The sequence below is a fragment of the Poromitra crassiceps genome, assembly GCF_964638095.1.
Source record: "Poromitra crassiceps genome assembly, chromosome: 13".
Taxonomy (NCBI): Eukaryota; Metazoa; Chordata; class Actinopteri; order Beryciformes; family Melamphaidae; genus Poromitra; species Poromitra crassiceps.
In genome coordinates, this window is record NC_139644.1 from 25,463,242 (window position 1) to 25,488,762 (window position 25,521).

Genomic DNA, 25,521 nt, shown 5'->3' on the forward strand with positions numbered 1-25,521 from the left:
CCCTCAGCGCCTTCTCGATCTCCTCTTGGAGGTTTCCTATTGGTCGGCTGAAGGTTTTAAGGGGGGGAGCTTCAATTCAGTGTTGTTGTTCTTGTTGTTTGTTTGTTTGTTTGTTTGTTTGTTTGTTTGTTTGTTTGTTTGTTTGTTTTTTGTAGAAGAAGAAAGAATAAGAAGAAGAAGAAGAAGAAGAAGAAGAAGAAGAAGAAGAAGAAGAAGAAGAAGAAGAAGAAGAAGAAGAAGAAGAAGAAGAAGAAGAAGAAGAAGAAGAAGAAGACTGAATAAAGTTTTTGCGTCGCCCTCTACCGGTTGAGAGCGACAGTGCAGGTCTCTTCTGACAGCTGTTGTCGCTGTGCAGCGTGGGAGAGCAGCGGAGGCGTAGCTGTGCGCAACGAACCGCAAGAAATGGTGAGTGAGGAAAACAGAAATATAGCTCGTCATTTCATGGCCATTTGGTTCACCGACAAGCGTTAATTTCTCTACGAAGCTTTACACTGCGTCTGAAATGTGTGTTATCATCTGAACATAGCTAAGCGATCCTCAAGAAGCTGATGCCATCAGTGATGTCTTTGTTTAGCTAACCCAGGCTAATGTTGGTTAACGTCAACAGTAGCTATGACGCTAGCTGAGAGAGGCTGTGTTAGAGCTAACGTTAACAACAATGCACACGTCGACAGCAGTGTTGCCTGTGAAGGATCCAGACCAAAAGCTTTGGAAGTTGACGCTGTTTAGGTGTAACGAGTGACCAGCTAACACAGTTAGCTTTGGGCCAAGTAGCCAACTAGCACCAAGCTAACTAACGTTAGCCAAAGTTGTCAGTAGCTAGGGCGACACGATCCAACAAAAACAAAACACATTCTTGGTGCTTGAGTGGTTAACATGAGGGCCCAGGGTACATTTATCTTAGCTAACTTATGTTAACGGTTAGGTAACTTAGCTGTTGTAACTAACTAAGTATGCCTATTGAAAGGACTACCGTTAGCACCAACTTAGCCACAATTTGTAGCTTAGCTACTTACGTTAACCTCTTACGTTAACTGTTACTCATGTCAGCTGCTGCCTTCAACCACCGGTATGCCAGGCTCTGGCCGGGATATCACCTATGGTGCAGAATTGAAGTTTAGCTAGCTATAATTAGCTGCCTAACTTTTACCCTATAGAGTAGCCATCAATATTCAGTCAGTACACATTTGAGTTATGACGTTAGCTGCATTATGTACAGTATACTGTATTTGTGATATGATGCAGTTTTGACATCTACTACAGTATTTGTACAATGTCAAATTATTTAAGATGGTTTCACAGCTGTCAGCTTGTTGTTCTGCTGCAGTATCATTTGGTGTTTTATGTGTGCAGCATTCTCCCATCTTCAACAAAAGTCATGTATCGCAATAAGTAGCAGACAGGTGACAGATTTGAAGTCTGAATTCAATATCCCTATTAGCTAGTCTATGAACACTAAAGTATATTCTGTGGGGCAAAGCAAAAACTCACTCAAGCAAAAACTCCCCCTAACCAGGTTTACGTTATCCCTATTTTATCCAGTTTATTAATATTCATATTTTCAGTATGAACCACTCTCACTATCACAATGCTAGAAACCAAAGAACCAATATTCTAATTGGTGATGACAAGATACATTTTTGGTGCTTTTCCCATCAGTAACAATTAACAGATAAACTGATTTACACCTAAATTCAGTTTTCCTGCAGAAGCTAATAGTTTAATGTTTGTTAAAACACAATTTAAAGCACAACAGTGAAGCTTTTGGATGAATATTCTTTCAGTTGCTATAAGGGAATGCCCCACATATCCCACCTTCAAAACAAACCTCATGTATTTAGGACTACGGATGCAAATGAGCTTTTAGCTAAATCCGACATATTTACTGTTATCATATAGATGACTATAGAGGTAACTGTTCATTAATATGTACTGTGCTGACCAAATAAACAAAGTAAAGTAAGTTTAGCATATTTCAACTTTCTCTCCCTTAATCTCTCTTCAGGATGTGTTTCTAATGATCCGACGTCATAAGACGACCATCTTCACAGATGCCAAAGAGTCCACCACAGTCTACGAGCTGAAGCGCATTGTGGAAGGCATCCTAAGGAGGGCACCTGAAGATCAGAGGCTTTATAAGGTATGATGACCTGCAACGTCTTTCTGATCTGATGTGGAAGGTAAATATTGGAAAGACTGAAGGACAAAACAAGGAAAACATTCAAAATCGAATTTATTTGTAATTGGCCCTATTAGTTTAAGAGATCTACCCTGATGTATCAACAAAATTGGAATGAAAGTATGGATTAGTCAAAATAGTGTTGCCTTGGAGTGGGTATACTATACAAACTGCCTCACTAGTGAAATGACCAGTCAATGGACCACAGGCTTGTAACTGAAAGCTTCCTGGTTGGATGTTATTGTTCTCCAAACACAAAGTGTCCCTGAAAGTTTAGACCAATGTCGGAGTTCCCATTCACGTACTCTTCAGCAGAGTCCTGCATGGGTCCAATTTTGTAAACCCGTGCCTGCCCAGACCCGTCAATTTTAGACCCGCGACCCAACCCGTTACCCCTGATTAATCACACAGGCTACAAACACAGTTGCTCACTTTGAACCAAACCAAACTGCCCCCGTTTCACACAGGAGGTGAATAGCAGTCTTTCTGACTGAGACTCATCGCCTGTAATGTTAGCATTAGCAGCTGCTGATGTTAGCTCAGTAACAAGCTGGTCAGCACTTCTATCAGACAATACAGTGTTGTGCAACAAGCAGACTTACCAAATATTTCCAATACATGTCCGGTATAATCCACACTGCCTTTATGATCGCTGTTCCGCTGACAGAAATGCACTTTCACAACGTCCAACTAACATTAACTTCTTCACCGGGACTTGCACTTTCCCCATTGTCATTATGGAAACCAGACAAGACAGCGCCTCCAGTCTAACGTTGACTCCGCGACTGAGTTTTGAATGTTTATGTTGTGCAGTCCGTAGCTTGAAACAATGCAGTATGCATACTTGAAACATGTCAGTTATGTAGAGAAACAAAGCGTTTCTGTCTTGACAAAACTGTTTGAGAGGGGCGGAAAGTAGCCTGCAAATCTCTCCTCTTGCCTCTGTCTGCCTAGTTACCAGACTGACTTCCGCCAACAATAAACACACTGCCTGCGTCATGCACGAGATTACCGTAAGTGACTGAATTCAGTCTGAGCACAACACAAAAACATACATGGCTCTACGTTCTTCTCAAGCACTGCCCGCCCGCGTTTAGTTAATTTTTACCCGTGCCAATATATTTATAGAAGTATATTTTTTACCTGTTACACAAGCTTTTTGCGGGTAACCCGCGGGTACCCGACCCGGTGCAGGACTCTGCTCTTCAGCTATCTCTCTGATGCAACAGAGTGTTAAAATATGAAAACAAAATTGTGTTAAGCTTGTACCGCTCTTAACCTGCAGCTTTTCATTTACGTGACGGTTACAGGAGTTACTAGCTTATATTTAACTGGCAATGATTAGACTTTCAACTTGTTTTTGCCATAATCTGCCATCAAAACCAATTTGTAAATTCCATTTTTTCACCCTGGCCTGGTGGAACTCGAATGCTCTTTTAAATGGAGCATCAAATTGGATTTAAAAATGCCCTTACTAGGGATGGGATGATGTATCAAATTTAAAATATCACAACACAACAAAATGTCACGATACATGAAACACATTGCAGGGCAGAACAATGAGTCACAATATTTGCTGCATTTTATTCTGCTGTAGTAATCACAAATCAGACAGCTTGTGTTCATCACAATTTCACAAGCTCTCCATCACCAATAACTCTTCATGACATGCCGAGTGCAGACAGGCTCTATGAGGTAATATGCGACCAGCGAATAAAGTTCTGTTCTCTAACTAAGTACCCTCTGCTCTCTTTCCCTCCCCAGGATGACCTGGTGCTGAACGATAGTAAAACACTCGGAGACTGTGGCTTCACAAATCAGACAGCCCGACCTCAGGCCCCCGCCACGGTGGGATTAGCTTTCCGTATGAGCGGTAAGAAGTCATCCTCTGATCATGCTCCATATTACCAAAGCTTCAGACGTCAAAATAATGAATAGAACTACAAGTCAAGTGAAACTACTAAAACGGGCAAATCTGAGCTGAAAACTAATTTAAACATTCAACAAAAATGTTGAAAAAGCACAGGAAAAAAAGTCGCAAAAGTGTTGATATTTTCTCTTTCCGCTGTTAAATTTATAATAATGATATGTATAGCACTTTTAAAAGCACTGCTGCAAAGTGGTTTACAACCATTTCAATAGCAAAAGCACTGAGCAAGATTAGAGTGATTCAGTCAGTCTAAGCTCCTTGGCCAGGTCGCACCAAAGTCCAGGAACTCAGATTTTCTCCCTGAATCGGATTCACATTCTGTTCCTCATTCAGACTGCTGTGTGTATGTCTCTATCTCCCTCCCTCCCTCTCCTCAGATGATTCATTTGAGCAGCTGAGGATGGAGCAGTTCTCCAGCCCCCCGGAGCTCCCTGACGTCATGAAGCCTCAGGACTCGGGCAGCACAGCCAACGAGCAGGCTGTACAGTGAAGGGGGAGGAGGAAACAGGAAGAGGGAAGCATGAGGGCGGGGGAGGGGAGGGGAGGGGGAGGACACACACAGGAGGGAGGGGTGACTTATGGGAAGTGAGGCCTCGGCGGGTGAGTTTTACAGACGTCAGATCCTCAGCTGGGCAGAAAACTATTATAAACGCCGATTCCCCTTGTTGTAAATGGGAGGATGGGTGGTTAAGAGAGGGGGGCAAGGGGGGTTCAAACTTGCGCATTTATCCTGAAATAGGTGAACGCATGCTAGATAAATCGATAAATTCACACGAGACCCCGAAGAGATACCTGACGGATTTGTCACGACACTGTCAGTCATCCATGGAATTGGTTAAGACTGAGCGTAAAAGAATTGTACCTCCTTATTTAATTCATTCTAGTCTTTATTTAGAGTAAGGTTATTGTCGCCTTACTTGGTGTTTTTTTATTATTTTTGCGGGCTTAAACGGGGCGGGCGGGCGGGGGGGGTGGGGGGGGGGCAGTTGTCGAGGTGTGATATTTTTTAGGCTTTTTATGTTTGTGTTTTCTTTATTAAAATATTAGCATTTAACATTTTTATGGTCTCTGGCCTGGTTGTATGTGTTGCGACAGTAGCTAGGAGTTTGTGGATTTGTACGTACTATTCTATAAGAATGTGTGCATGAAGTGAATCCGGGAAATAAAGTGGATTCACTTTGCTAGCAGGAGAATTGTGTAAAATGTGGGATTATGCACACAGCCCAAGATCTGGCTTCGAGATTGAACGTTTGCTGGTGCTGTTTTTCTTTCATGCCTGTAGGTTTAGTTTCTTAGCGGCTCACAGAAGTTACTGAGATGTGATTTGTCCCCCCCACCCCGGACACGGATGACACAGGCGAGGCCCTGACATCGAAAATGAAATGACTGACCAGCGCAGCAGCTGTTGAAAATGGCTGTGAAGTGGTTCTGGTTTATTTTACCTTACTAACAAATGCGGGAGGCAAACCACCTTTCCTCTGCAACATCTGATTGGAGCTCATGACATCTTGTTGGCTCCAATTGGTGGACCTAATTTGTTTTAGTGGGTATAATCAGTTAGTTATAAGTTCAACAGGTAGTTCGTTGTGTGATGGGTTGTGGAGCTCTGCCTGTGATTGGGGGGTGACACCCCCCCCCCCCCCCACACACTTTCCCCTGAATCACTGTCCATCTACTTCCTGATGCAAATTGTATTGTATTATCCCCTCTGAATATCTTAATAGGCATTCTTTTATTTTCCTAAAACCAAAGGAGAATTGGAAATGAACTCGAATTTTGAAGTAAAGCATATACCGGTAGTTGGATTTCCAGAATTTGAAATGAATGTGACAACAATACTTACTGCAAGAATTTTCTGTCTTGGGGGTTAAATTAAATTGTAGACATTAAGGCATAACAAAAAATATTTGCAAATTGTGACGGTTCAAAAAACGGGACTTGATTAAAGCTGCACTTGTAACTGACTTGAGTTAACATTAAAACAACCGTTTGTTTTTCACCCCTGTGATCTGTGGTCTTTTGTACACTAAACCGTCAGTGGCAAGTCAGTCAGTGGTAGGCTATTGATTATTTTTTCCATACTGAAACTCAGTTTGTCATCAAATGAGGAATACAAGGCAAGAGTAGACTGTCAGTTATATATTTGTTATTTGCACAGACTATTAAATATGGAGATATGGCATTATGCCCCAATTGTGCCTATAATATACATTGGTACAGTGCCAAATGAGTTAATGGCTGTACAGCTGATAACATGTATATATGCCTTGAGCTAGTTCATGGTTGAAACTGTTTTATTCTTCAGGCTGTGAGATTGGTCTTGATCAGGATATTCAGGGATAGTCGGCAGCCAAAAAGTAACAGAATTTGTTTCCTACGGTGGAGCATCATAACCATGTAGCTTACTAGCATTAAACAACACATTTACATGTTGGCTAATGCTGTTTCAAGTACTCCTCGTAATTACAGTGTTCCCATAAGTTGTAATGGCAGAAATTAAACCTGTCAATCATGCCCCAAAATATAGTTCGCTTCATTGTCTATTTTAAACTAAATGCGAGACCATAAACTCATTAGGAAAGTGTGTATTGAGGCCATAAATCAAGTGAGAAGTCACCCACCCCCCCCCCCCCCCCCCTGGATATTGACTTGGATAGTCTTTTTTTGTAGCCTGTGGAGTCGTCCCCTGTAGGCCATTTGATTTGAAATAATGCACTTTTCATATTAGCTTAATTTTTCAGAACTGGAGTTGCCCCTTGTTTGTTGATAAAGGACCACCAATGACAAAGGACTAAGTACAATTTATAAGTACGGGCAAAGATGTGTGACACTGACAAGCAGTCCAGAGTGGAAAATAAACTTGCAACAGTAATCATTTTGAGTGCCAAATGAGAATTTATGACACAGTTGAGTACATTACTTTTGCCATCAATTATGGACACTACTTCCATGCCCTAAAAATGTAGCCTGGGTAAACCCAGCCCCCAGGGTGCCATGGCACGAGTCCGATACCTCACGAGTCCGAAAAAAGAGGCTAACTTCCCCCAGACCCTAACCCAAAACCTAACCTCTCCCACCCCCCACGCCTAAACCTAACCTCCCCCAGACCCTAACCCAAAACCTAACCTCTCCCACCCCCACGCCTAAACCTAACCTCCCCCAGACCCTAACCCAAAACCTAACCTCTCCCACCCCCACGCCTAAACCTAACCTCCCCCAGACCCTAACCCAAAACCATGAGGTGTCGGACTCGTGAGGTATCGGACTCGTGAGGTATCGGACTAGGGGGCAGTCCCCGCCCCCAGTGACCTGCTCTCTGGCTTACCCTGCTCACGAGTCACAAGGACTAGTGACTGATTGAACTGGGTTTACCCAGGCTACTAAAAATGTAGACAAACCGGTTAAGATACTGTTTTCTACTACATTTCCGACAACACTTGAAGGCAGCATACGTTAGCTAGCCCGTTGGATTAGCAATTTGCTAGCAACGATCATGGTTGTTCGTGGTTCCTAGTAGCCGGTCTTGCCTATGTACAGAAAACGACTTGTAGTCTGACACGTCGAGCGAGGGTATCTGCGCGTCGCTCAGCAGCAGGAGAAATGGAGATCGGATTCGGGGAGCATGTTCTCTCGGCAGGCAGAGCCGTGCTGGACATGGTGCAGCGGGAGTGGGAGCCTCTGTCTCAGGGCGAGCTGGAGCAGCGGCTGGACCAGGCCGTGGAAGAGATCCTGGAGGCAGACCTGATAGCCAAAGCTAAAGCTCAGCCTCCTGCTACTATTTACGTCCAAGTGCTGCAGACCCAAGCTCATGTGGAGCCGCAGGTTTTATCCACAGAAGCAACACCATCTAGTCCCGCTGAGGAGGAGACTGCAGGTCTGGACCATGGTCTGGATACTGTCGATAGTGCTGCGGTCAAGGTAAGTCCTCTACACGGCTAAAAAGCCGTCCATCCATTTCATTCAGTCTTGTGTTGATTCTCAAAATCTTGGCTGACTTTAGTGGAGACAATCTGCAAACGGGGCTTGGAATCTGGGATCATTTAACTTTCATTTCGATCTTATTCTCGATTCAAGAGTTATGTTCTTGGTATTAGGATGATATCTGCCTTGTTTTGAATTGTCTCAAGATACAGACTGCCCCAATGTCACTATTTTGTTGGATGCCATCTCCTGCAGTATTACCAACAACCTTAATTTAATCTGAAATAACCAATTGAATCCAGTGACTGACTCTGGATAGTGCTCTGTTAGTCTCGCTCGCCAGACTCTCCCAGGGAGTGCTCTGTTGTCACACACACATATCTTTCCTCTATCCCATCAGTACATCACAGACCTGCTCCAGAACTCAAAATCGCATTACAACAGGGCTCGGCTGGCCGGACGGGCTCGCTTATCCCTGTCCAGCACGGTCCTGCTGTCCCTCACCCTGCTCTCCAAGCGCATCAGCTACCGCTCTGTGTCGACACGTTTCCGCCTGGAGAAGGGAAACATCCACAGGATCTTCTTCTCTTTCTGCAAGCGTGTCAACATGCTGGAGGAGGAGCAAATCAGATGGCCAGTGGGTGGGTTGATTTCTGTGTTGTGAAGAGGTTAGAGTTAGACAGACAGTACACCCCTGTCAGTCCAAAGGCAATGGGTTGTGGGTAAATAAGCGTCTACAAATGATAATGTTGAGTTGTTGAACTTTCTCTGTTGTCCCTCTCTTCTCCAGACAGAGAGGCAGTAGAAGCCCTGTTCCCCCTTTCCAGTCTGGGAAAAGCCAAGGGCCTGGAAGAGCAGGGTGTCCCACAGGTCCTGGGCATCTTGGGCCACACCCGGATCCCCATCCGCCTGCCGATAGGGAAGCAGGACGTGGAGAGTATGGTGCAAGAGGTGAAGAGGATGAAGAAGGAGGCCAATCCTGACTCCTGGCTGAACCTGGAGCTCGTCTGCGACCGGAGAGGCCGCTTCCTGCACTGCAGGATCAGTAAGGGATCGGACGCAGACAGAGGCGGCGCTCTGAGGGACAAACTCCGGCAGCATCCCCAACTGCTGCCGCCCGGCTCCTGTCTGGTGGCCGGAGCTGGATACCCGCTCTCCGCTCAAATTTTAACTCCGCACACTGGGAGTCATGGCCCGAGGGAGAATCTGTACAACAAGACACTGGATGGGCATTCTAACATCCTGGATCAGGCTGTTGCCAACCTGAAAGCCAGGTTTCAAAGGCTCAGGTATCTGGATATTGGGAATTATGAGCGAGCCAGAGCGGTTGTGTTGACTGCCTGTGTGTTGCACAATGTGTTTTTGGACATGGGGAAAGAGGTTCAGGGAGAAGCAGAGAAAGAGGAAGCCACGACCCTAGAGGCCGAGGGGGAGGAAGAGGAGGAGGGCGTAAGCACACGGGATGCCATCTCACTGCTGTTGTATAAAAACTTTGATTCTGCAAATACTTGATGTGATGGTGGTGAGGTGATGAGGGACAAGGGCTGTTATACAGTTTGTGTTCACAGAAGTAAAATATATTTTTCAATAAAATTGTGTTTATATTTTCTTAAAACAATCTAAATTACTGGGTATGTCTGTTGTCTACACACAGTGCACACACACAAAACACTGGTTAATTATTAAGGTGATAGTTTGATTATTAAAGTATTTACATTGTTTGAAGACACACAGGTTTCCCCAGTAACTTTAGTTTATATGGATTTATTTAAAGTCTGGTTAGTTTACTCAGAGGAGGATGTGATGTAATGCCATCCAGCCTGCATACATACCGATTTAAAATGAATAATGTTGGAAGATTTATTTTCTGTCATTTGTGCAGTTGGTCCATAAGGTTGATTGTGCCTCAACCTCTGAAAGAAGCCCCACTGCTGCAACCAGGCGGACTTCCTCTGGCCTTTTTGACATTTGGCAAAGGGCTTGTAGCCTGGTAAAATCATCCTGACCACGTGAACTCACATTCTAACAATATGAGATCACATTATCAGGACTGTTTTAACCATGCTAAAGGGGTTGCAGACATTGAAACAATTAAATCAGACCAAATACATTTAAGATTGATCACAAATGTTATTTCAAAGTGGCCCTTGCCTTGGAAGCACATAAACATATTTCCTTGGCAGCTTCAATTACTTTTGCATATGACCCAAAAGTGCAACTGTATTAAACAATTATTTATTCCCAAAACTGCAGGATAATAGCATAGGTTTTCTTTAGGCTGAAGAATCAAATTAAGATGAAACGTTTTTTGAATGTTATTTAATCAATGACTGGTGCAGACAGTGGTGGTGGATGTCTGCATTTATATATACGGTAGTACCTGTGTGTAGCTTTAGCTTTTCTTAACCTCAAGCAAACATATTCCACTTTTACATTATCGTAGAAAACATGGGTGCTAATGGTGAATATTGAGAGATTTGACAACAGCCCCCCCCCCCCCCCAAAAAAACACCTCTCTGGTACATGTCACAGTTCAGCAGGTCCTTATAGAGTACCGCAGGAATGAGTCGGAAGTAGCAAATCGTCACCATGTTGGTTCGTAAGGGGAAAAGGCTATGGGATTTTACTATGTGGAATTCTGTTAAATGCATGAAATAAAGTTTGGTTAAAAGTTTATGGGGGTGGAAATTTGGATAATCTTCACAAATGAGGGCCACTTGTATGACTTTTGAAGTGTAAATGTGTTTTTTGTTTACACAATTTTCAGAAAACTCTTCAAAAGTCATAAAAGTGGTCCTCGTTTGTGAAGATTATCCTGCTGAACACAATTTTCCTAGCCTGGTAAACCAGCCGGTCATGTGAACTCACATTTCACATAACTCATTTCATACGAAGAACAAAATGAAATGTGAGTTCACGTGACCGGCTGGTTTACCAGGCTACAATTGTCCACTCCCATAAATTTGTGTTAACCAGACCTTATTTCATGCATTTAACTTAAATCCCCATCCTAAAATCCCATAGCCTTTTCCCCTTACGAACCAACATGGCGGCGATTTCTGGGTAAGCCTACAAAAATGTCATCCCTGCGGTACTCTATTGTAATGTAAAAAAAAATATGTTCAGCTCATAAAAAATTCTAACTGGACAACTTTATTTTGGAAATTGTAACAGTGCAAAAGTACTGAGCTCAAACCAGAAAATTTCCATTCGAAACATTAAAACCAGCATCAGCATTATCAGCAGTGTCGTAAAAGTTTGTCATCTTTGAAAGAAGGAAAAAACCCAAATGGCCACTCAGAGTTGTGTTAATGTCCGTCCTTTGCCAGCTGTGCACTGTTCTTTTGAGCCAGGCTGGAGATGGCCTGTGCCAGATTGTTGATGGCCTCGATCTTCCTCTCCTCCAGCGCTTTCTGCTGCGCCCACATGTTCATCTTCCTCTCCTGCAGCTCCATGTACAGCTGCAGGACGTCCTGTGGTGGGCGGGCACTGCAGGTGGTGACAGCGGCAGTCAGAGGGGGTGTGGGCAGGATGGGGGTGAACCTCTTGCTGGCTATAGCCTTGCCCAGTTTGGTGCCGCTGAGCTTGGCCCTGCGCTGTGCCTCGATCTCCTCCCGGCTCTTGCCCAGGACCTCATGCATGGCCTTGAAGAACTCCCAGTGCACGCTCCCCTCCCCCAGCCTCTTGGCCCGCTCCGCATTCTTCCTGTATGTGGCCAGCATGTTCCTCCACTTCAGGTCACACTCGTACGCCTTGACGGCGACGTCGGTGGCCCCAGACTCCCTTAGCTTGATGTTCACCTTCTCTGCCACCATCTCCCAAAGTTTCTTCTTCTTGCACACTGGCTGGTCAAAAGCCTGGTCCATTTCAAGGCGGGTGTTGACAAGGTGCCATGTGGCCTGCAGAGTCCATACAAACTCTGGAGAGAAGAACAGGTGATTGATTAATTGATTGAACTATAGCCTAGCTCTACATGTGATGCTTTTTTTATTAGTATTTTTTTGATTTGACCGTTTGACGTATCATCAAATCATATTTGCAGTCATATATGACTGACAATAATAGCTTGATATGGCTGTCATGAATAGGGTTGCCAACTTCTTGAAATGGAAATAAGGAATGAGGGCGGGGGGGTCTCCAGCTATGACGACCTATAACAAATAGAACAGGTCTTACACCTGCTCAGTCGTGGACTTAAATAATATAACAATCACATAACTGCAATAGCTTCAGCTTCAACCATTCACCTGTGTATTATTAATACAAGCAAACACAAACCTGAATTTGATCAGTTTTTTCATTATTGCGCGATAGGAATAATGTGTAACAGATTATGATTCAAGAATTTTATTTGGGTGGTGCAAAACAAAAGTAAAATTTTTTCTCATTCTTTAGAATAAAACAGCTGTATTTTAAGAAAAACAAACAGTGCAAATTACATTTTGATATAATTCATCTTCACATTGGCATGTACTCATTCAATAATTTTCTTTTAACAGTGCAAACAGCAATTTTACATATTCTTTTGAATAGTTCAGACCTGGTATTATGAAAGTTTAAATCATTAGTGCAAAAACATTTTAGATTTCAGATTAAATCTTCTGAACAAAAGAACAATTAATCATTAAAAAGTATGTAGGCTATGTATACTGAGGAGCTCTGTCTTCACCTGCATTACCCTTCAAGTTGCGCTTCACTCTATAGACAGGTGCTAGTTCAGCAGCAGCAGCAGTCACCTGTAAAGAAAAAAATATGCAATTTCAATTATGTCATTATGTTGTTTATAAATATTTAGAATTGAATCAAAGTTGCAGTTATAAGCTACATAGCTTGCTGGTAGTTAAACTACATTCATATTTGCATAGCGCTTCAAGTATGTGTGTATACATACCATATCAGCCTCTGGAGGCGCCTGGCGAACGAGTAACTTTGCGAGTGCTCCCTGTGTTCGCAGCCTTTCGCTCCTGTTGTGTTTCTCTGTCTTCTCATGCTGTTTGATGTCACAGATTCCTCCGTGACTAATGGAGAAGACCCGGCTGCAGAGGGTGCAGTTCGCTTTATGGACAGTCCCTCTAACGCACTCCACCCACTGATACTCCAATTCCCATTCCCTTCTGTATTTTTGTAATCTCTTAATTTTTTTGGCTGGCAGACTCATGGCGGACCTCATTCTTCTTCTTTTGATTTGTTTGGCGGTTGGCGACCAGCTTAGAGGTGCATTACCGCCACCTACCGGATTGGAGTGTAGAACATTAGATTGTCAGGGGGAAAAAATTGAAAGATTTAAATTCTCTGAATTAATCAAATCTCTTTCAAATACTTTATTAAGGTGACACTAAGTGATACTCCTCTTGCTGCATTTCCAAGTAAGGTCCCTAATAAGTGAAGATGGTGAATTATACTGTATATTACTTAAATCATACTGTTCAGCTTATACATTTCCTATCCATCCAAAACATCATAAAATTGGTCTCGTCGTGCTCCCAACAGTCGTGTAGGATGGTCTTAGTAGGATGTGAACTTCTGTGACCTTGCAGGTTATGTCAATGGCTGTTCCCCCATTTCAACCTGTATTGCAGCTCCTGGGGAATGTTTTAAATGCTCCCCTGCCTTGTGCCTCGTCCTGACAAGCATTTCAACAGATTCTTGACCTTTTTATATTTATCTTTTACTTTATTAGTGTGCTGCTTCCAGATTAACTTTTCACCAAACAACACTCCAACTTGAATCTAATCACACTTACCTGCAGTGCTCTAGTCTAATGTATGACCAATAGTTTCAAGAATATTTCTTTCTGACGTCTAGAAAAACATTACTTGTCTTTAAACCCCCACTTATTCGCCCACTGTTCTACCATCTGAAGAATTGCAGCCTGCAATTGCCTCCGTATGTATTTCAAATTCCGCCCCCTAACCATAAGGTGCCTTGTGTTGCGTTCAAGGCAGCGCATCTCGCCTATCATCAAACCCTCCTCGCATGCGATGAGCGGATGAAATCTGGTTACTTCACACTGGACGCACTAACCTGCTTTTGTCTTTTCGGCGTCCAGATTGGACACCACAGTTTCATTTTCCCCCACTTCCACTTCACTTTGTGTCACAATAGTCTCGATTACATCCATGCTGTTCAACTGCGGCGGCCGTTAAAAGTTGTTTCTTTTTAGTGAGTGCTCAATCTATCGTAGAATTTAACAACCTCTCTGCGGCACCGATGAAGTTTTCCGCATCAAGTAAAACGATGATTATAACAACTTCACTCGGCACCTCGGGGAATGTAGTTCTTTTCGGTTATAACAAACGTGGGGTTGTGTGTTTTGTTGTGCCGACTGAACTACAATTCCTGAACCATGCGATTCACTCGAAACGAGGTGACATTTCTCACTCTCACGGGGCTTGTAGTTTTTAAGGAGAGAAATTGCACCACGAGTCTAGACTTGCCAGTACAATTTAAACTACAAATCCCAGGATAAATCTAACCGACCCACCCCTTTACGCCCTGCTCCTTCCCCCGACCGCCTCCCTGTTTTGTTGCTCGGCTAAAGATGGCGTTAGCGGCTAACCAAGGCGATTGCTTTTTGTTTCATAAAATGTATTCGGCCATTGGTATCAAAACATTGGTCAATTAGAGCTTTAATTCTTCCTTTGAAGTGCAAAAATATACTACATCGAACAAATGCATCTCCATTATGTAGAATAACGCTTGTTCGGCCTTCTCACGATGTAGGCCTGTTTTCGTAGGGAGTGGACCGAAGCGAGAGGAACTCCATCTCCCATCAGCACTAGCGCGTGTGGCGTCAGGTGGTAACATTTTTCATTTTCATGCTGGTATCTGTAGTTTTCTGACCAGTAATTTCAGTTTTGTGGAAACTTTGGAAAGGACAAGGACGTTTAGACTCCATGTTGAATATTTGAGCATAAAAAAGAAAAACATTCTAGTTAATTTCTCTGTACTTAATCGATTTAATTGAAAGCATGTTATGATGCTCCAAAATCAAGATGTCTGTAAGTGTCTGAAGTGACAAGAGGAAACGTATTCATAGAAGTGAAGCTGGTGTTTGCCAGGCAGTGAGACTATGGCAGCAGCACAGGTGCCAGGTAACTGCAAACAGACTGGAGGAGGTCCAGCCCCATGCAGAGACGGAGCCTCATCGGCACCAGAGTCTTCGCTGACCTGGTGCCTGTCTCACCTCTCCAAACCCGTCTCAGCGGCTGAGGACCGGGGGAATAGCAGCAGGGAACCGGACAAGAGATCCAGAGCTGCCCAGTGGCGTGCGCTGGTCGGCATCCGGACGCAACACATCAAGGGTGGCAATGCTGGCATCGCCCGGTTCAGAGGCCAGGGTGGACTGCAGCCACTCCTGGACCTGCTGAGGAACCCGGACTGCTCGAGGAAGACCCTGGACCTGGCTCTCAGCATCCTGGCCAACTGCTGCACTGAGCTGGAGACGCGCACAGAGGTGAGGTGAAGGGAGTGCTGGGTGGGGGTGTGACACCTGTGTATTTATTATTATTATTTTCTGATTCCCCCCCATTTTTCTTCCCAATTGTACTTGGCCAATTTCCCCCTTCTGCCCCGGTTGCTGCTCCACCCTCTTCTGATCTGGGGAGAGCCGTAGACTAGCACCATGCTTCCGCCGCATGCCAGCCGCTTCTTTTCACCTGACAGCGGCAAGCTTCACTGGCAGGACGTAGTACGTGGGAGGATCACGCTATTCCCACCAGTTCCCTTCCACCCCGAAAAAGCTCCCCGACTGACCAGAGGAGGCGCTAGTGCAGCGACCAGGACACATACCATCCGGCTTCCCACCCACAGACACAGCCAATCATGCTGTATGGACGCCCGGCCAAGCCAGAGGTAACACGGGGGTGCAAACCTGCGACCCTCGTGTTGGTAGGCAGGGAATCTACAGTACTGCTACAATGCCCCGATGCCCGACAGCTGTGTATTCTTAAATCAGCTGACTCGTTCAACTTGTTCTTTGATGACTTGAAAAGGTTTCTAAAGTCTTGACTTGAGATCATGTGTTTTGTAAATGGTTTAGATTTAAAGTGATGAGATTTGTTCCCCCAGACGACAGAATTCAATTTCTGTTTTCTGAATTTGTATGGAATGATTGAATTTATTGAAGTTGAAACTGATTATAGAAATCAAACTCATGATGCTACCACTTTTTATATTATTAAAACAATATTGCATTTAAGATATGAATATTGATACTGGACTCATGGCCTACTTTGTTCTGACTTGACTTGGTGTTCTACATTTTGACTTGAGTCGCAAGACTTGAGACTAACTTGGGACTCAAGCCAAGTTGACTTGGTCACACTTCTGTAATTACTAATCGGCCCTTAAAATTGGTAACATTGAAAATGGCTTCCATTTCAGGTTCGCAAGCTTGATGGCATAACTATTGTGGGTAAGTGAAAACATTAGTGGACAATTTGTTCTCTTGGTCAGTTTTAGCATAAATAATTCACTTGTTCTGTCCAGAGTCAAGACTGATATTTTCCAGAGCAATAACAACACAACAATTATAAAATATACTGTATAAGCCAATGCATTAAATATGTAATCCTTATTTATTACTATTATCATTATTATAAATATTGCACGCTTTGCGTGCCCCTTTCTAACATACCTCGCTGCCTCGCATGTTTGCCCGCACAACTGGCAGCGCTCATTTCTCATTGGTTTGCCCTCGAGGTCTCGCTCACAGATACAGCTTGCACGCTATGTGTGCTCGTCCGGCCTCGCCCACTGTTGAGCAATTGTGCACTGCTAGCCACCTGATTATTATTGTTATTATTATTATTATTATTATGATTGTTATTTATTTATGTATTTATTATTATTATTATTATTGTTGTTATTTATGTATTTATTATTATTATTATTATTATTGCCATTCTCAGTGGACATCCTGAAGAGAAATGTAGCCATGGAGACTGTGCAGAACAGAGCAGCCCGGGCGTTGGGAAACCTGGCCATGGATCCAGAGAATTCAGCCCTCATCCACTCTGCTGGTTCGTCCGACAAGATCAATGTCAATATGTCCCACTGCATCATTTTCAGCTGGCACTTCAGTTTATAAGATGTGATAGCCTACAACCTTATTGTTATGACAGGAAATTGTGTCATTGCAGCAGCAAAGAATAGGATAAGATTGACAATGCATATTCTTTATATTAATATTGAGCTACTATTGGCTCGAAATAATGGATACTATTGACTAGAGAAAGAATGATCACTATATGTTGGCTGTTGACAGATTTACACATGTTTGCAGTATAATCAGATTTTCAGATTTACAGGGCAGATGTGCAAATGATGTTGATGAAATAAATAAATAAATATTATGTATAGAAATGTGCCCAGATTAAGCAACATTAGCTAGTCATGACCATATTTACAGAGGGAACATGTGCAGAAATGTGTCCAGAAGTGCAAATGTCCATTGTTAGCTATTCATATGAGCAGATTTACATTATTTAATAAATGTGACCAGAAACATGTGCTTATGTACTGGAAAATGTTATTGGAGAAATGCAGTCTTTGTTGTTGTGCCCTTTTCTCAGTGATGAATTAACACTCTTTTTCTGTCTTTATTTGAATACAGGTGGTGTTCCCCCTCTCCTCCTCTGTGTGTCTCTTTCCTCTGCCCCCTCCTCGCCCACCGCTGCACCGACCAAAGCCCCCTGTCCCAAAATGGAATGTGCTCAGTCTGCTGCACGGGCCCTCCTCTACCTCTCGGACACGCCCTCCAACCGCCTGTTGCTGCTCACCCAAGGCACCATACCTGCCCTCGCCCCTCTCATCGCCCCAGAATACCCCCAGGGGCTACGGCGAGTGGCCCTCAGGACCCTCCACGAGCTCACCCGGGGCTGCGGTGTGGAATGCGCTAGGGAGGTGTCCCGCTCGGGAGTTCTCGCTCAGCTCGGCGTCATGGCGTTGGGGGAGTCCGGCAAACCTTTCGAAGAGCTGGCGCTGAAAACGCTGGCCAACATGTGCTCCCAAGGGTGCCTGCGCCCTCTGGTGGGACGGCTGGGGGTCATTCAGAAATTCACAGAGGAGGTCAAGAGGGACCCGTTGAAGTCCGGCGTGTTCGTCAAGGCGCTCTGCTTGTGCTGCAAGGAAGCGATTAACCGGATTCAGGTGAAGAAGAGCGGTGGACTAGAGGTGTTGATTGGCTTTTTGGCCGCACATCAGAGTCACCCTCTTTCCCGGCTCGCCATTCTGGCCTGCATCGACTTTGTTTATGATGAATCTGCCCTGGAGCAGTTGCAAGAGTTAGGGCTAATCCCTCTGCTCGTCGCCCGGCTAGTCGAGCTCGCCAAAGGGGAGGAGCCGTCTGCCGAGAAGATGGACGTGAGCCTCGCCTCCAGCGTGTCTCCCACTGAGCTCCTGCCCTCGGGCTGGTTCGATTCCTTTGACTTTCCACCTCCTGAAGGTTGCAGGAAGGAGGAAGCTGGTAAAGAGCAAGGCCTTGGCTCACCCAGCTTTCTAAGTCTCAGGTATGTAAAATCAATCGCACAGCTCTCTTGTTTATGTACTTTAAATGTGAAGGATTCAGTTATTATACTATTCTCTATTCTAAATCGACAAATCGCTCTCTCTCTCTCTCTCTCTCCAGGTCCTGGCTGGTGTCTGAGGGACTGATCTCCTCCGAGGGGGAACTGCTGGACTCCTCAGGCGGAGTGGTGGGCCACTGGCGGAGTCTTCAGATCCCGCCTTCTTCATCTCCTCAGACCTCCTCCCCAAACCCTGATTCTCATTCCTCTCTGAAAAGCTGCTCTCCTTCCCACCCTATCGCCTCCTCCGCTTCCAAACATGTAACTCATGTTTCCTCTTCATCCCAGCCCCAACTGCCATCTCCGTGTGAAAACGTGGATCCGCCTTCCTCCCCTCCTCAGCCATCCAGTGCCCTCACACCTCAAATCCAGCTCAGCTCTTCCCCGGCTCTCTCCTCACCCACTAAAACCCCCCAAACGCCCGTCTCCCCATCAAAGTTCTCATCCCCTCACAGGAAGAGGCCACGGTTGAATCCGGCGACTGGCTCGACTAAGTTCACTCTCGACACCCCTCCCTCGGCGCCCCGACCCACATTCTACCACCCCTACCACCCTGAGCCCTGGACACCCGAGTCGCCCATCCTGCTGCTGCTTTCACGATTCTCCCACGCCACCGACCCCAGTGCCGTGCTGGTCAACTCGGGCGTCATCTCCGGCCTGCTCTTTTACCTCACCCAGCACCAGGACCCCAGCAGCAAGTGCTTCCGCATGCTGTGCCGACTCAGCTGCAACCCCAACTGTCTGGAGGCGCTGCTCCGAACCGGCTCGGTGGCACTGATTCGCCACCGTCTCTGCCAGAGAGAGCGGCGGGTGAAGAGAGAAGAGAGGCAGGTGGAGCGAGTGAAAGCTAAAGTCAAACAGCTTGGTAAGAGGAAGGTTCTTCGGCCTAAAACCCTCTGAGCAAAATCCCTGTAATGCAATTGAAAGAGAATGCACATGTTTAAAAGAGAGTGCAAATGTTTAATGAATCTGAATGAATTTAATGTTAATTGATCATTACTATTCACACGTTTTTGTTGTTGTCGTTTACATTGAATTAACAGCTATGTGGTGTGCAGTTATCAGGAATTTTACAACAGCTTCGAACAGAACTCAGTCAATCAGAACTAAATGTAATTACATACAACATCTGGCCCATTTCATTGTATCCAAGAGCCATTTTTACCACTGTGTTCTGTCTGTCTGGCCCTGTAGGTCTGGCCCTTCTCAATAATCTGCGTGTGCAGTGTGAGTCTGGGTTTGGCTCTGGGGTTTTGGCCCATGTGATGCTGTCCGGCTCCGAGTCTGACAAGATGAACTGTGCCCTTTCTCTGCCGCTGATCAGCAGGTGAGTACGAGCAGCGTCGCCGCAGTGGGAAGAACAATACATGAAAGTCACATGGATGTGAGCTCAGTGGTAATCACAAGTCAGAATTCAGGGCCTCAGAAGCCCTTGAACACTGTTAAATGCAGCTTTTAAATCAGTTCAGTTTTAGAGGTCTTAAAAATGATGCTTCGTGTGATGCTTTTTCTGGTGAAAAATCAGCCCAGTCACGGAGACTGTTTTTGATAGAAAAATGTTTTCTTTCATTTTTACATTCATTTAAGCAGTGAAATTAGTCTATCTCCTTCTGCCATTGAAAGTCTTTAGATTTGATGAAACTTGCAGATCCTGTAATTCACAGACAGTTTGCAAGGTTCATTACTTGAAATAAGCATTGAACTGAGGATTTGCTATAATCATTACGTTGCTTGACTTGACAGCATCTTTTTCTCCCACAGCAACAAGTCCGTGCTGAAGAAACTTCTCCTGGACAGCGGTGGGCTGCTCTTGGCTCTGCAGCCCCTGGGCTGCGACGAGGACGACCACACTGTCGAATGTGAAAAGCTGCTCCTCGACTGGTCTAATTCACCACATTTAGGCCCCACCTCCCAGCTGCACACGCTGTATTTTTCTCTCCTGTTTGGATGCCTGTCTAGCCTGATGGGTGGCATCAAAACAGAGCTGGACAAAAAACAACTCAGTTCCATCAAAACGCATTCATTCAGTTCACCCCCTCCCTCGAAAAAGCCTCGCCTATCCGACCTCTGTCCATATCAGGACTCAACCTTTGACCTCATCTTCCTGCTGGACGATGGGACCCGGGTCTCAGCCAACAGGGAAGCGGTGGCTGGAGCAGAGGGGACGGGCGAGGTGGGCTCTGAATACTTCAGGGCTTTGTTGAGGGGCGGGTTTGGAGAAGCACAGGGCAGCGCGGGAGAAGCCATCCCCATCAAGGACGTCAGTGGAGGCATGCTGCTGCCCGTGCTGCATTACCTGCATGGCTGCCGCTTCACCAAGGACACGGACACCACAGAAGAACAGGATGGAGACACCGGGGTTCGGATCAGAGGACAGTGTCAACTTTTAGGATCATTGGCCCTCAAAGGCCTGGGCAGCCGCCGAGGGGAGACGGAGGAGCACTTCCCGGAGGGACCGGCTTTCCAGAAAAGCCCTTTAGGTGAGACGATGATCGGAGCGTGCCGGTTCCTGGTGACCGAGCTGCAGAGGGAAGCGGAGGATCTGTGCGTGTCTCTTCTCCTGTCCCGTTCTGCCAAGGCTGCTAGTCGAGCTGCAGTGGCTCCCGCAGAGGAGAGCGCGGAAAGAGCCGCGTCTAAAATGGACCAAGAATGCCTGGAGGGGGAGTCTGCTGACGAGACCCTGGCTAATCGAACATCGGAGTTGGAGCTGAGCAGTGTTGAAGCGCAGGCGGAAGATTTACATGGACAGACGGAGAAACCAAACAATCCCGTAGCTAATTCCCCACACCGAACAGAGACTAAAGAACCTAGCTCTGGAACAGTCCGAAAGGTCAACAAGGCACTTAATACAACTTCGGACCTGAAGACACTCACAGGCGTCACTCCAGCCACTCAAGCCAGTGGTGCAGGTTGGGCCGCAGCCGCTCTCCTCCCCCAGCTTTACTGGTTTTCCCAGCGGTACAGCTACCCGGCGCTGGGTAAGGCCTGCCTGTCTCTCCTGCTGGGGTGTCAGGACTCTCCTCGACTGTTCTCTTCCTCCTCTTCTTCTGGGGATTGCCTTCGCAGACTGGCCAAAGAGGCCGACTGTACGGAGACTCTGAAACGGGATCTACTAAGTTTGGCCAAAGTCGCTGTCAGCTGAGCAACCACTGAAATGCTTTTGGAAGAGTGATTGCTGACTGAGGGCACAGAAAGTGTGACAGTCGAAGGTAACACGTTGCATAGTCCACCTACAGATAGGGCTGCACAATTAATCAAATATGAATCATGATCAAGATTTTGGCTTCCCGCAATCACGAAAACAAGAAAATCATGATAAAATCTAGATAAAACGTGCTGCACTCCATTTAGCAACGTTACTCTCATTTTGTCTTGCGTTGTAAATCCAGTGCAACCCTTTCCCTCGCAGTGGTACGCTCCACCCCTCCTCTAAAGCCCAAACGCTGTGGTGCGTGTAGTTTCATCTCGAGTCGAGAAAGAGGCGGCATGTTTGTGTATGTTTAAACCTTCCTTGGTAGAAGATGGCAGTTCAAAGAAATCCAGTGTTTATTTTTACACATTTATTTGTTCAATAAATGCATAATGTTCCCAAAGTCAAAGCGTAGTCATGTTAAATAATCTCAATATTGAAAAAAATTATAATCGTGATTATCATTTTGACCATAATCGTGCAGCCCGGCTCCCTACCTACAGTCTACAGAGTATTTGTAACATTTCAACAGCTTATTAGGTGACAATCAAACTGTTTCACTGTCTGTAGATGTTGTGTTAACAGCTTATTAGTTGAGATTCAACAAACAGATTCTGTTTGCCTCCCGTTCCACACACCCCCACCTAGTGTAATATGTAGGTATGTTCATGAATTGTCACATACTCCATAGATAATCTGTTAAACAGTTGAATTATTCAATGTCAACTAATAAGCTGTTTAAATGTTACAAATCCTCTGAGGACTCTCTGTAGGCGGACTATCCAAATAAAGTGGTACCGAGGTGACTTGTGGGCTTGTAATAAGCTTCCAGAGAAGTTGCCGTTGCGATATTTTTTATTTGTTTATTTATCATGAATTGATCATGTCTCTGAATAGTGCAAATGGTGCAAAATGCAGGTTTGTCCGTCTTGTTTGATTTCCCCCCATCGTTGTTTACAGAATTGACTGTCCTTTGATTTATTTTCATAATTTAGAAGCCTAAATTTATATTTAGTCTAGCTTCGGTGTAAATTGAAATACTATATCCTAGTTGCCCTGTCCCAGCATGACATAATGTAACAAATTGTATTATAATTTGCTTTGTTCCATTAACTTCTGGCATTTGTATCATGAAATTATTTTTTTATATTTTCATTTAAAAAAAGAGATCCAAGTGAATGTCAATACATTTGATAAATGCCATTTAGCTGGAAGTGCTGGAATTATCAGGGTTGGTCTAGGTGCCATTTGTTTATTGTGTACATAGAGATATATGCAGTAGCAGAGATTGAGATAGCACATATATACTTAGATTGCACCTGTTCCATCAAATTATGCCCCTGAATAAATATCGTATGTTGGAACATCACATCACTTTGTTTTTCTGTAAGTTTCATGTTTTTTGAGCTTGGGTGTAAATGTGTGTAGTGATCTGACAGTGGTTTTTCAACAGTAAAATGAGTCTCCCTAGGCCAAAATGTCTTCAGATAAAAAACAATTAGCATCCATTTAGATTTTTCAAAGGACTCGGTACATGTTAAATATCATCCCGAATTTTACCACATTAAAAGTGTTCTATAGCATTTTCAATTTCTTATCCAGCTCTTTTATACATCCATGCCTCTCCGTTTTGTGTCAAAGTAATCAGAGCAGATTTCCTGCCGAATCTGACTTGTGGCAAACAATGTAAAATGCAGTGTTAAGTCTGCCAATCTCACTAATAAGTCAGGTTTATCAATATACCACCATTGTCTCAATATTTATTTAGTGATGTTAAAATGCTTCACACAGCACATTTAAATGCCTAACTATGAATATACACAACACTTTAAAAAATTGTCTTTAGACTTCAGCAACAATCAAAAGGAATGTTCTGAATAGAAATGAAATGCCACTCATTGGGGTACAGCAGAAAGATTGGTTTTATTCGGCTGTGGGTACACCACATGATGGCGGTGCTGCTCGGACCCTCGGCCTGTAATATTAAGCCAGGTACATTTACAGGTTGGAGGTTTTGAAGCATGCAGCAGTCAGTGCTGGGCAACACAGATCACAAAACATAGTGGTGAAGCAGTTCAGTGGTGGGAACTCTCGTAGCCTTCGGGGAGGGCGTTGGTGTGAGAATTATGGAAGAGAGAGTGGTTTCCATCACCCCAGGGAAATTTCTGGAAGGAAAGACATCAACTTATTGGGAAGATTGGTAACACCTACTTAATAGGCTACTTAATAAACCTTGTTATAAGTTGCCATGCATGATTATAAACACTTTATAATGTCTTATGAATGTCATAATGCATTATAGACGTGACCATTGAAAGTGTTACTGGAAGATTCAACATTGGGTGAAATTATGTGATGTTGAGCGTTTTCACAAGGATGTATTGACTCCAGACTAGAGTATCATGTATACTGGAGTTGTGGTGTTTGATTCGTTAGGAGAAATAGACAGGTGAAAGTAAAGTGCAGGCTGTACACATTTCTCATGAGGCTGACCTTGCTGCGGATACGCAGGTGAGCATACGCCACAAACTCTGGCTGATCGGGGGAGTGCGCCTGTGCCTTCATGTAAGCGTTGACCATGCAGACGGTTACACCAGGAATGGCCAAGACGAACGACAGGATCTTCCAAGTCTTGGCTGTGGAAACCAGAACCAGTTATGGTAAATGTTGCAAGCATGTTATGTTAAGAAATGAAAAGAATAAATGTTTAATCTTCCCAAGTGGCTTCCATTTAAACCCCTAATTGGTATGCTGATTAAACCCCTGATTGACATGTCAATTGTCTTAAACAGCCTAGAATTAAATTCCCTATATTGGTTTAGTTTGTTCCAATTATTTTCTACTTAATTTGTTCCCAGTGGAAGGATATTAGCGCACTGATGGAGCCTGTTACTGACTATAGGAATAATAGAAACATAAATGACACTGGCTCTCCCTCTATGGAGCCCTAAGCATAAAACTAGTACAAACAATTTCATTAAAGCTTTTTTGACCCTCATGCATTGCCATAGCAAACTGCAGGATTACAGGCAGCAGGGCACAAACATGGCATGAGGCAGTGGAGGCAGTTTGCCAGCTTTGTAGACATCTCAGTTAATGTTCAACAAAACACTCGAACTCTCTGCGACTCAGGTGCCAGCTCTGAAATGTGGAGGTGGCCATGCAGATGAAGGCTACTATATGAAGGCAAGCAGAAAGTCAGTCGGACCTCCTCCCTCATGGCTTGAATGCGATGCAGCAGCAAACACCCGCCGGGCGGCCAAGGCAGCTGGAGACAGAGACATCTACAGAGGAGCAGAGGGAGAGAGGAACTTGAAGACAATGGCAGTGGAGATAATTTACATGCATACTTCACTTGCACACATACACAGCATATCCGACAGAAAACCATTAAATGACAATATTCAGGTGATTATATATTTGAAAACCAGAATGACTCAAGTGTATGCTCCTACTTCGGTTACAAGGCGTGTTCATCATAACCTTTAATCTCAACCAAAACACAGTCACACCAGACAGACCTGAGTAACTAAACACAACAAGAGAACACCTTTACACAGTTATATTAACAGACTATATGTCTAGCAGATTATTGGCATGAGAAATCAGTCATTTAAAACATGACAATCTAATATCCTACAAACAAACAAAATGTAGAAAACATGGTGGGCCTCCTGGTATTATTTAATATCAACAGCTCCAACACCCTCTTCTCTAGGTAAATGTAAGGAAA

The 25,521-nt window shown here is 44.5% G+C and overlaps 5 protein-coding genes across 5 annotated transcripts; 3 read left to right on the top strand and 2 right to left on the bottom strand.

The window, feature by feature from the left end:
• The first annotated feature begins 346 nt into the window (after positions 1-346).
• On the top strand, positions 347-6,108 carry elob (elongin B). Its single transcript, XM_083649560.1, has 4 exons — positions 347-405; positions 2,006-2,140; positions 3,944-4,052; positions 4,487-6,108. The coding sequence occupies exons 1-4, from the start codon at positions 403-405 to the stop codon at positions 4,597-4,599; spliced, it is 360 nt and encodes a 119-aa protein (XP_083505686.1). The 5' UTR covers positions 347-402; the 3' UTR covers positions 4,600-6,108.
• A 1,443-nt stretch (positions 6,109-7,551) lies between these two features.
• On the top strand, positions 7,552-9,542 carry LOC310788438 (uncharacterized protein; the record flags this gene model as incomplete). The annotated part of the gene is made up of 3 exons (XM_083649994.1): positions 7,552-8,027; positions 8,431-8,671; positions 8,821-9,542. Exons 1-3 carry the CDS (start codon positions 7,710-7,712, stop codon positions 9,540-9,542), a joined length of 1,281 nt encoding a protein of 426 aa, XP_083506120.1. The 5' UTR covers positions 7,552-7,709.
• Positions 9,543-11,058: 1,516 nt separating this feature from the next.
• On the bottom strand, positions 11,059-13,188 carry LOC310788439 (uncharacterized protein; the record flags this gene model as incomplete). The annotated part of the gene is made up of 3 exons (XM_083649995.1): positions 11,059-11,949; positions 12,700-12,766; positions 12,922-13,188. The coding sequence occupies 3 exons, from the start codon at positions 13,186-13,188 to the stop codon at positions 11,339-11,341; spliced, it is 945 nt and encodes a 314-aa protein (XP_083506121.1). The 3' UTR covers positions 11,059-11,338.
• A 1,914-nt stretch (positions 13,189-15,102) lies between these two features.
• On the top strand, positions 15,103-21,826 carry armc5 (armadillo repeat containing 5; the record flags this gene model as incomplete). Its single annotated transcript, XM_083649996.1, has 7 exons — positions 15,103-15,486; positions 16,416-16,446; positions 16,943-17,053; positions 17,647-18,541; positions 18,661-19,463; positions 19,793-19,925; positions 20,360-21,826. 7 exons carry the CDS (start codon positions 15,103-15,105, stop codon positions 21,738-21,740), a joined length of 3,738 nt encoding a protein of 1,245 aa, XP_083506122.1. The 3' UTR covers positions 21,741-21,826.
• A 1,866-nt stretch (positions 21,827-23,692) lies between these two features.
• Positions 23,693-25,294, bottom strand: cox6a2 (cytochrome c oxidase subunit 6A2). The gene is made up of 4 exons (XM_083649561.1): positions 25,244-25,294; positions 24,997-25,072; positions 24,282-24,424; positions 23,693-23,953 (listed from the first exon to the last, which is right to left on the bottom strand). The coding sequence occupies exons 2-4, from the start codon at positions 25,070-25,072 to the stop codon at positions 23,864-23,866; spliced, it is 309 nt and encodes a 102-aa protein (XP_083505687.1). The 5' UTR covers positions 25,244-25,294; the 3' UTR covers positions 23,693-23,863.
• Between the last annotated feature and the right edge of the window lie 227 nt (positions 25,295-25,521).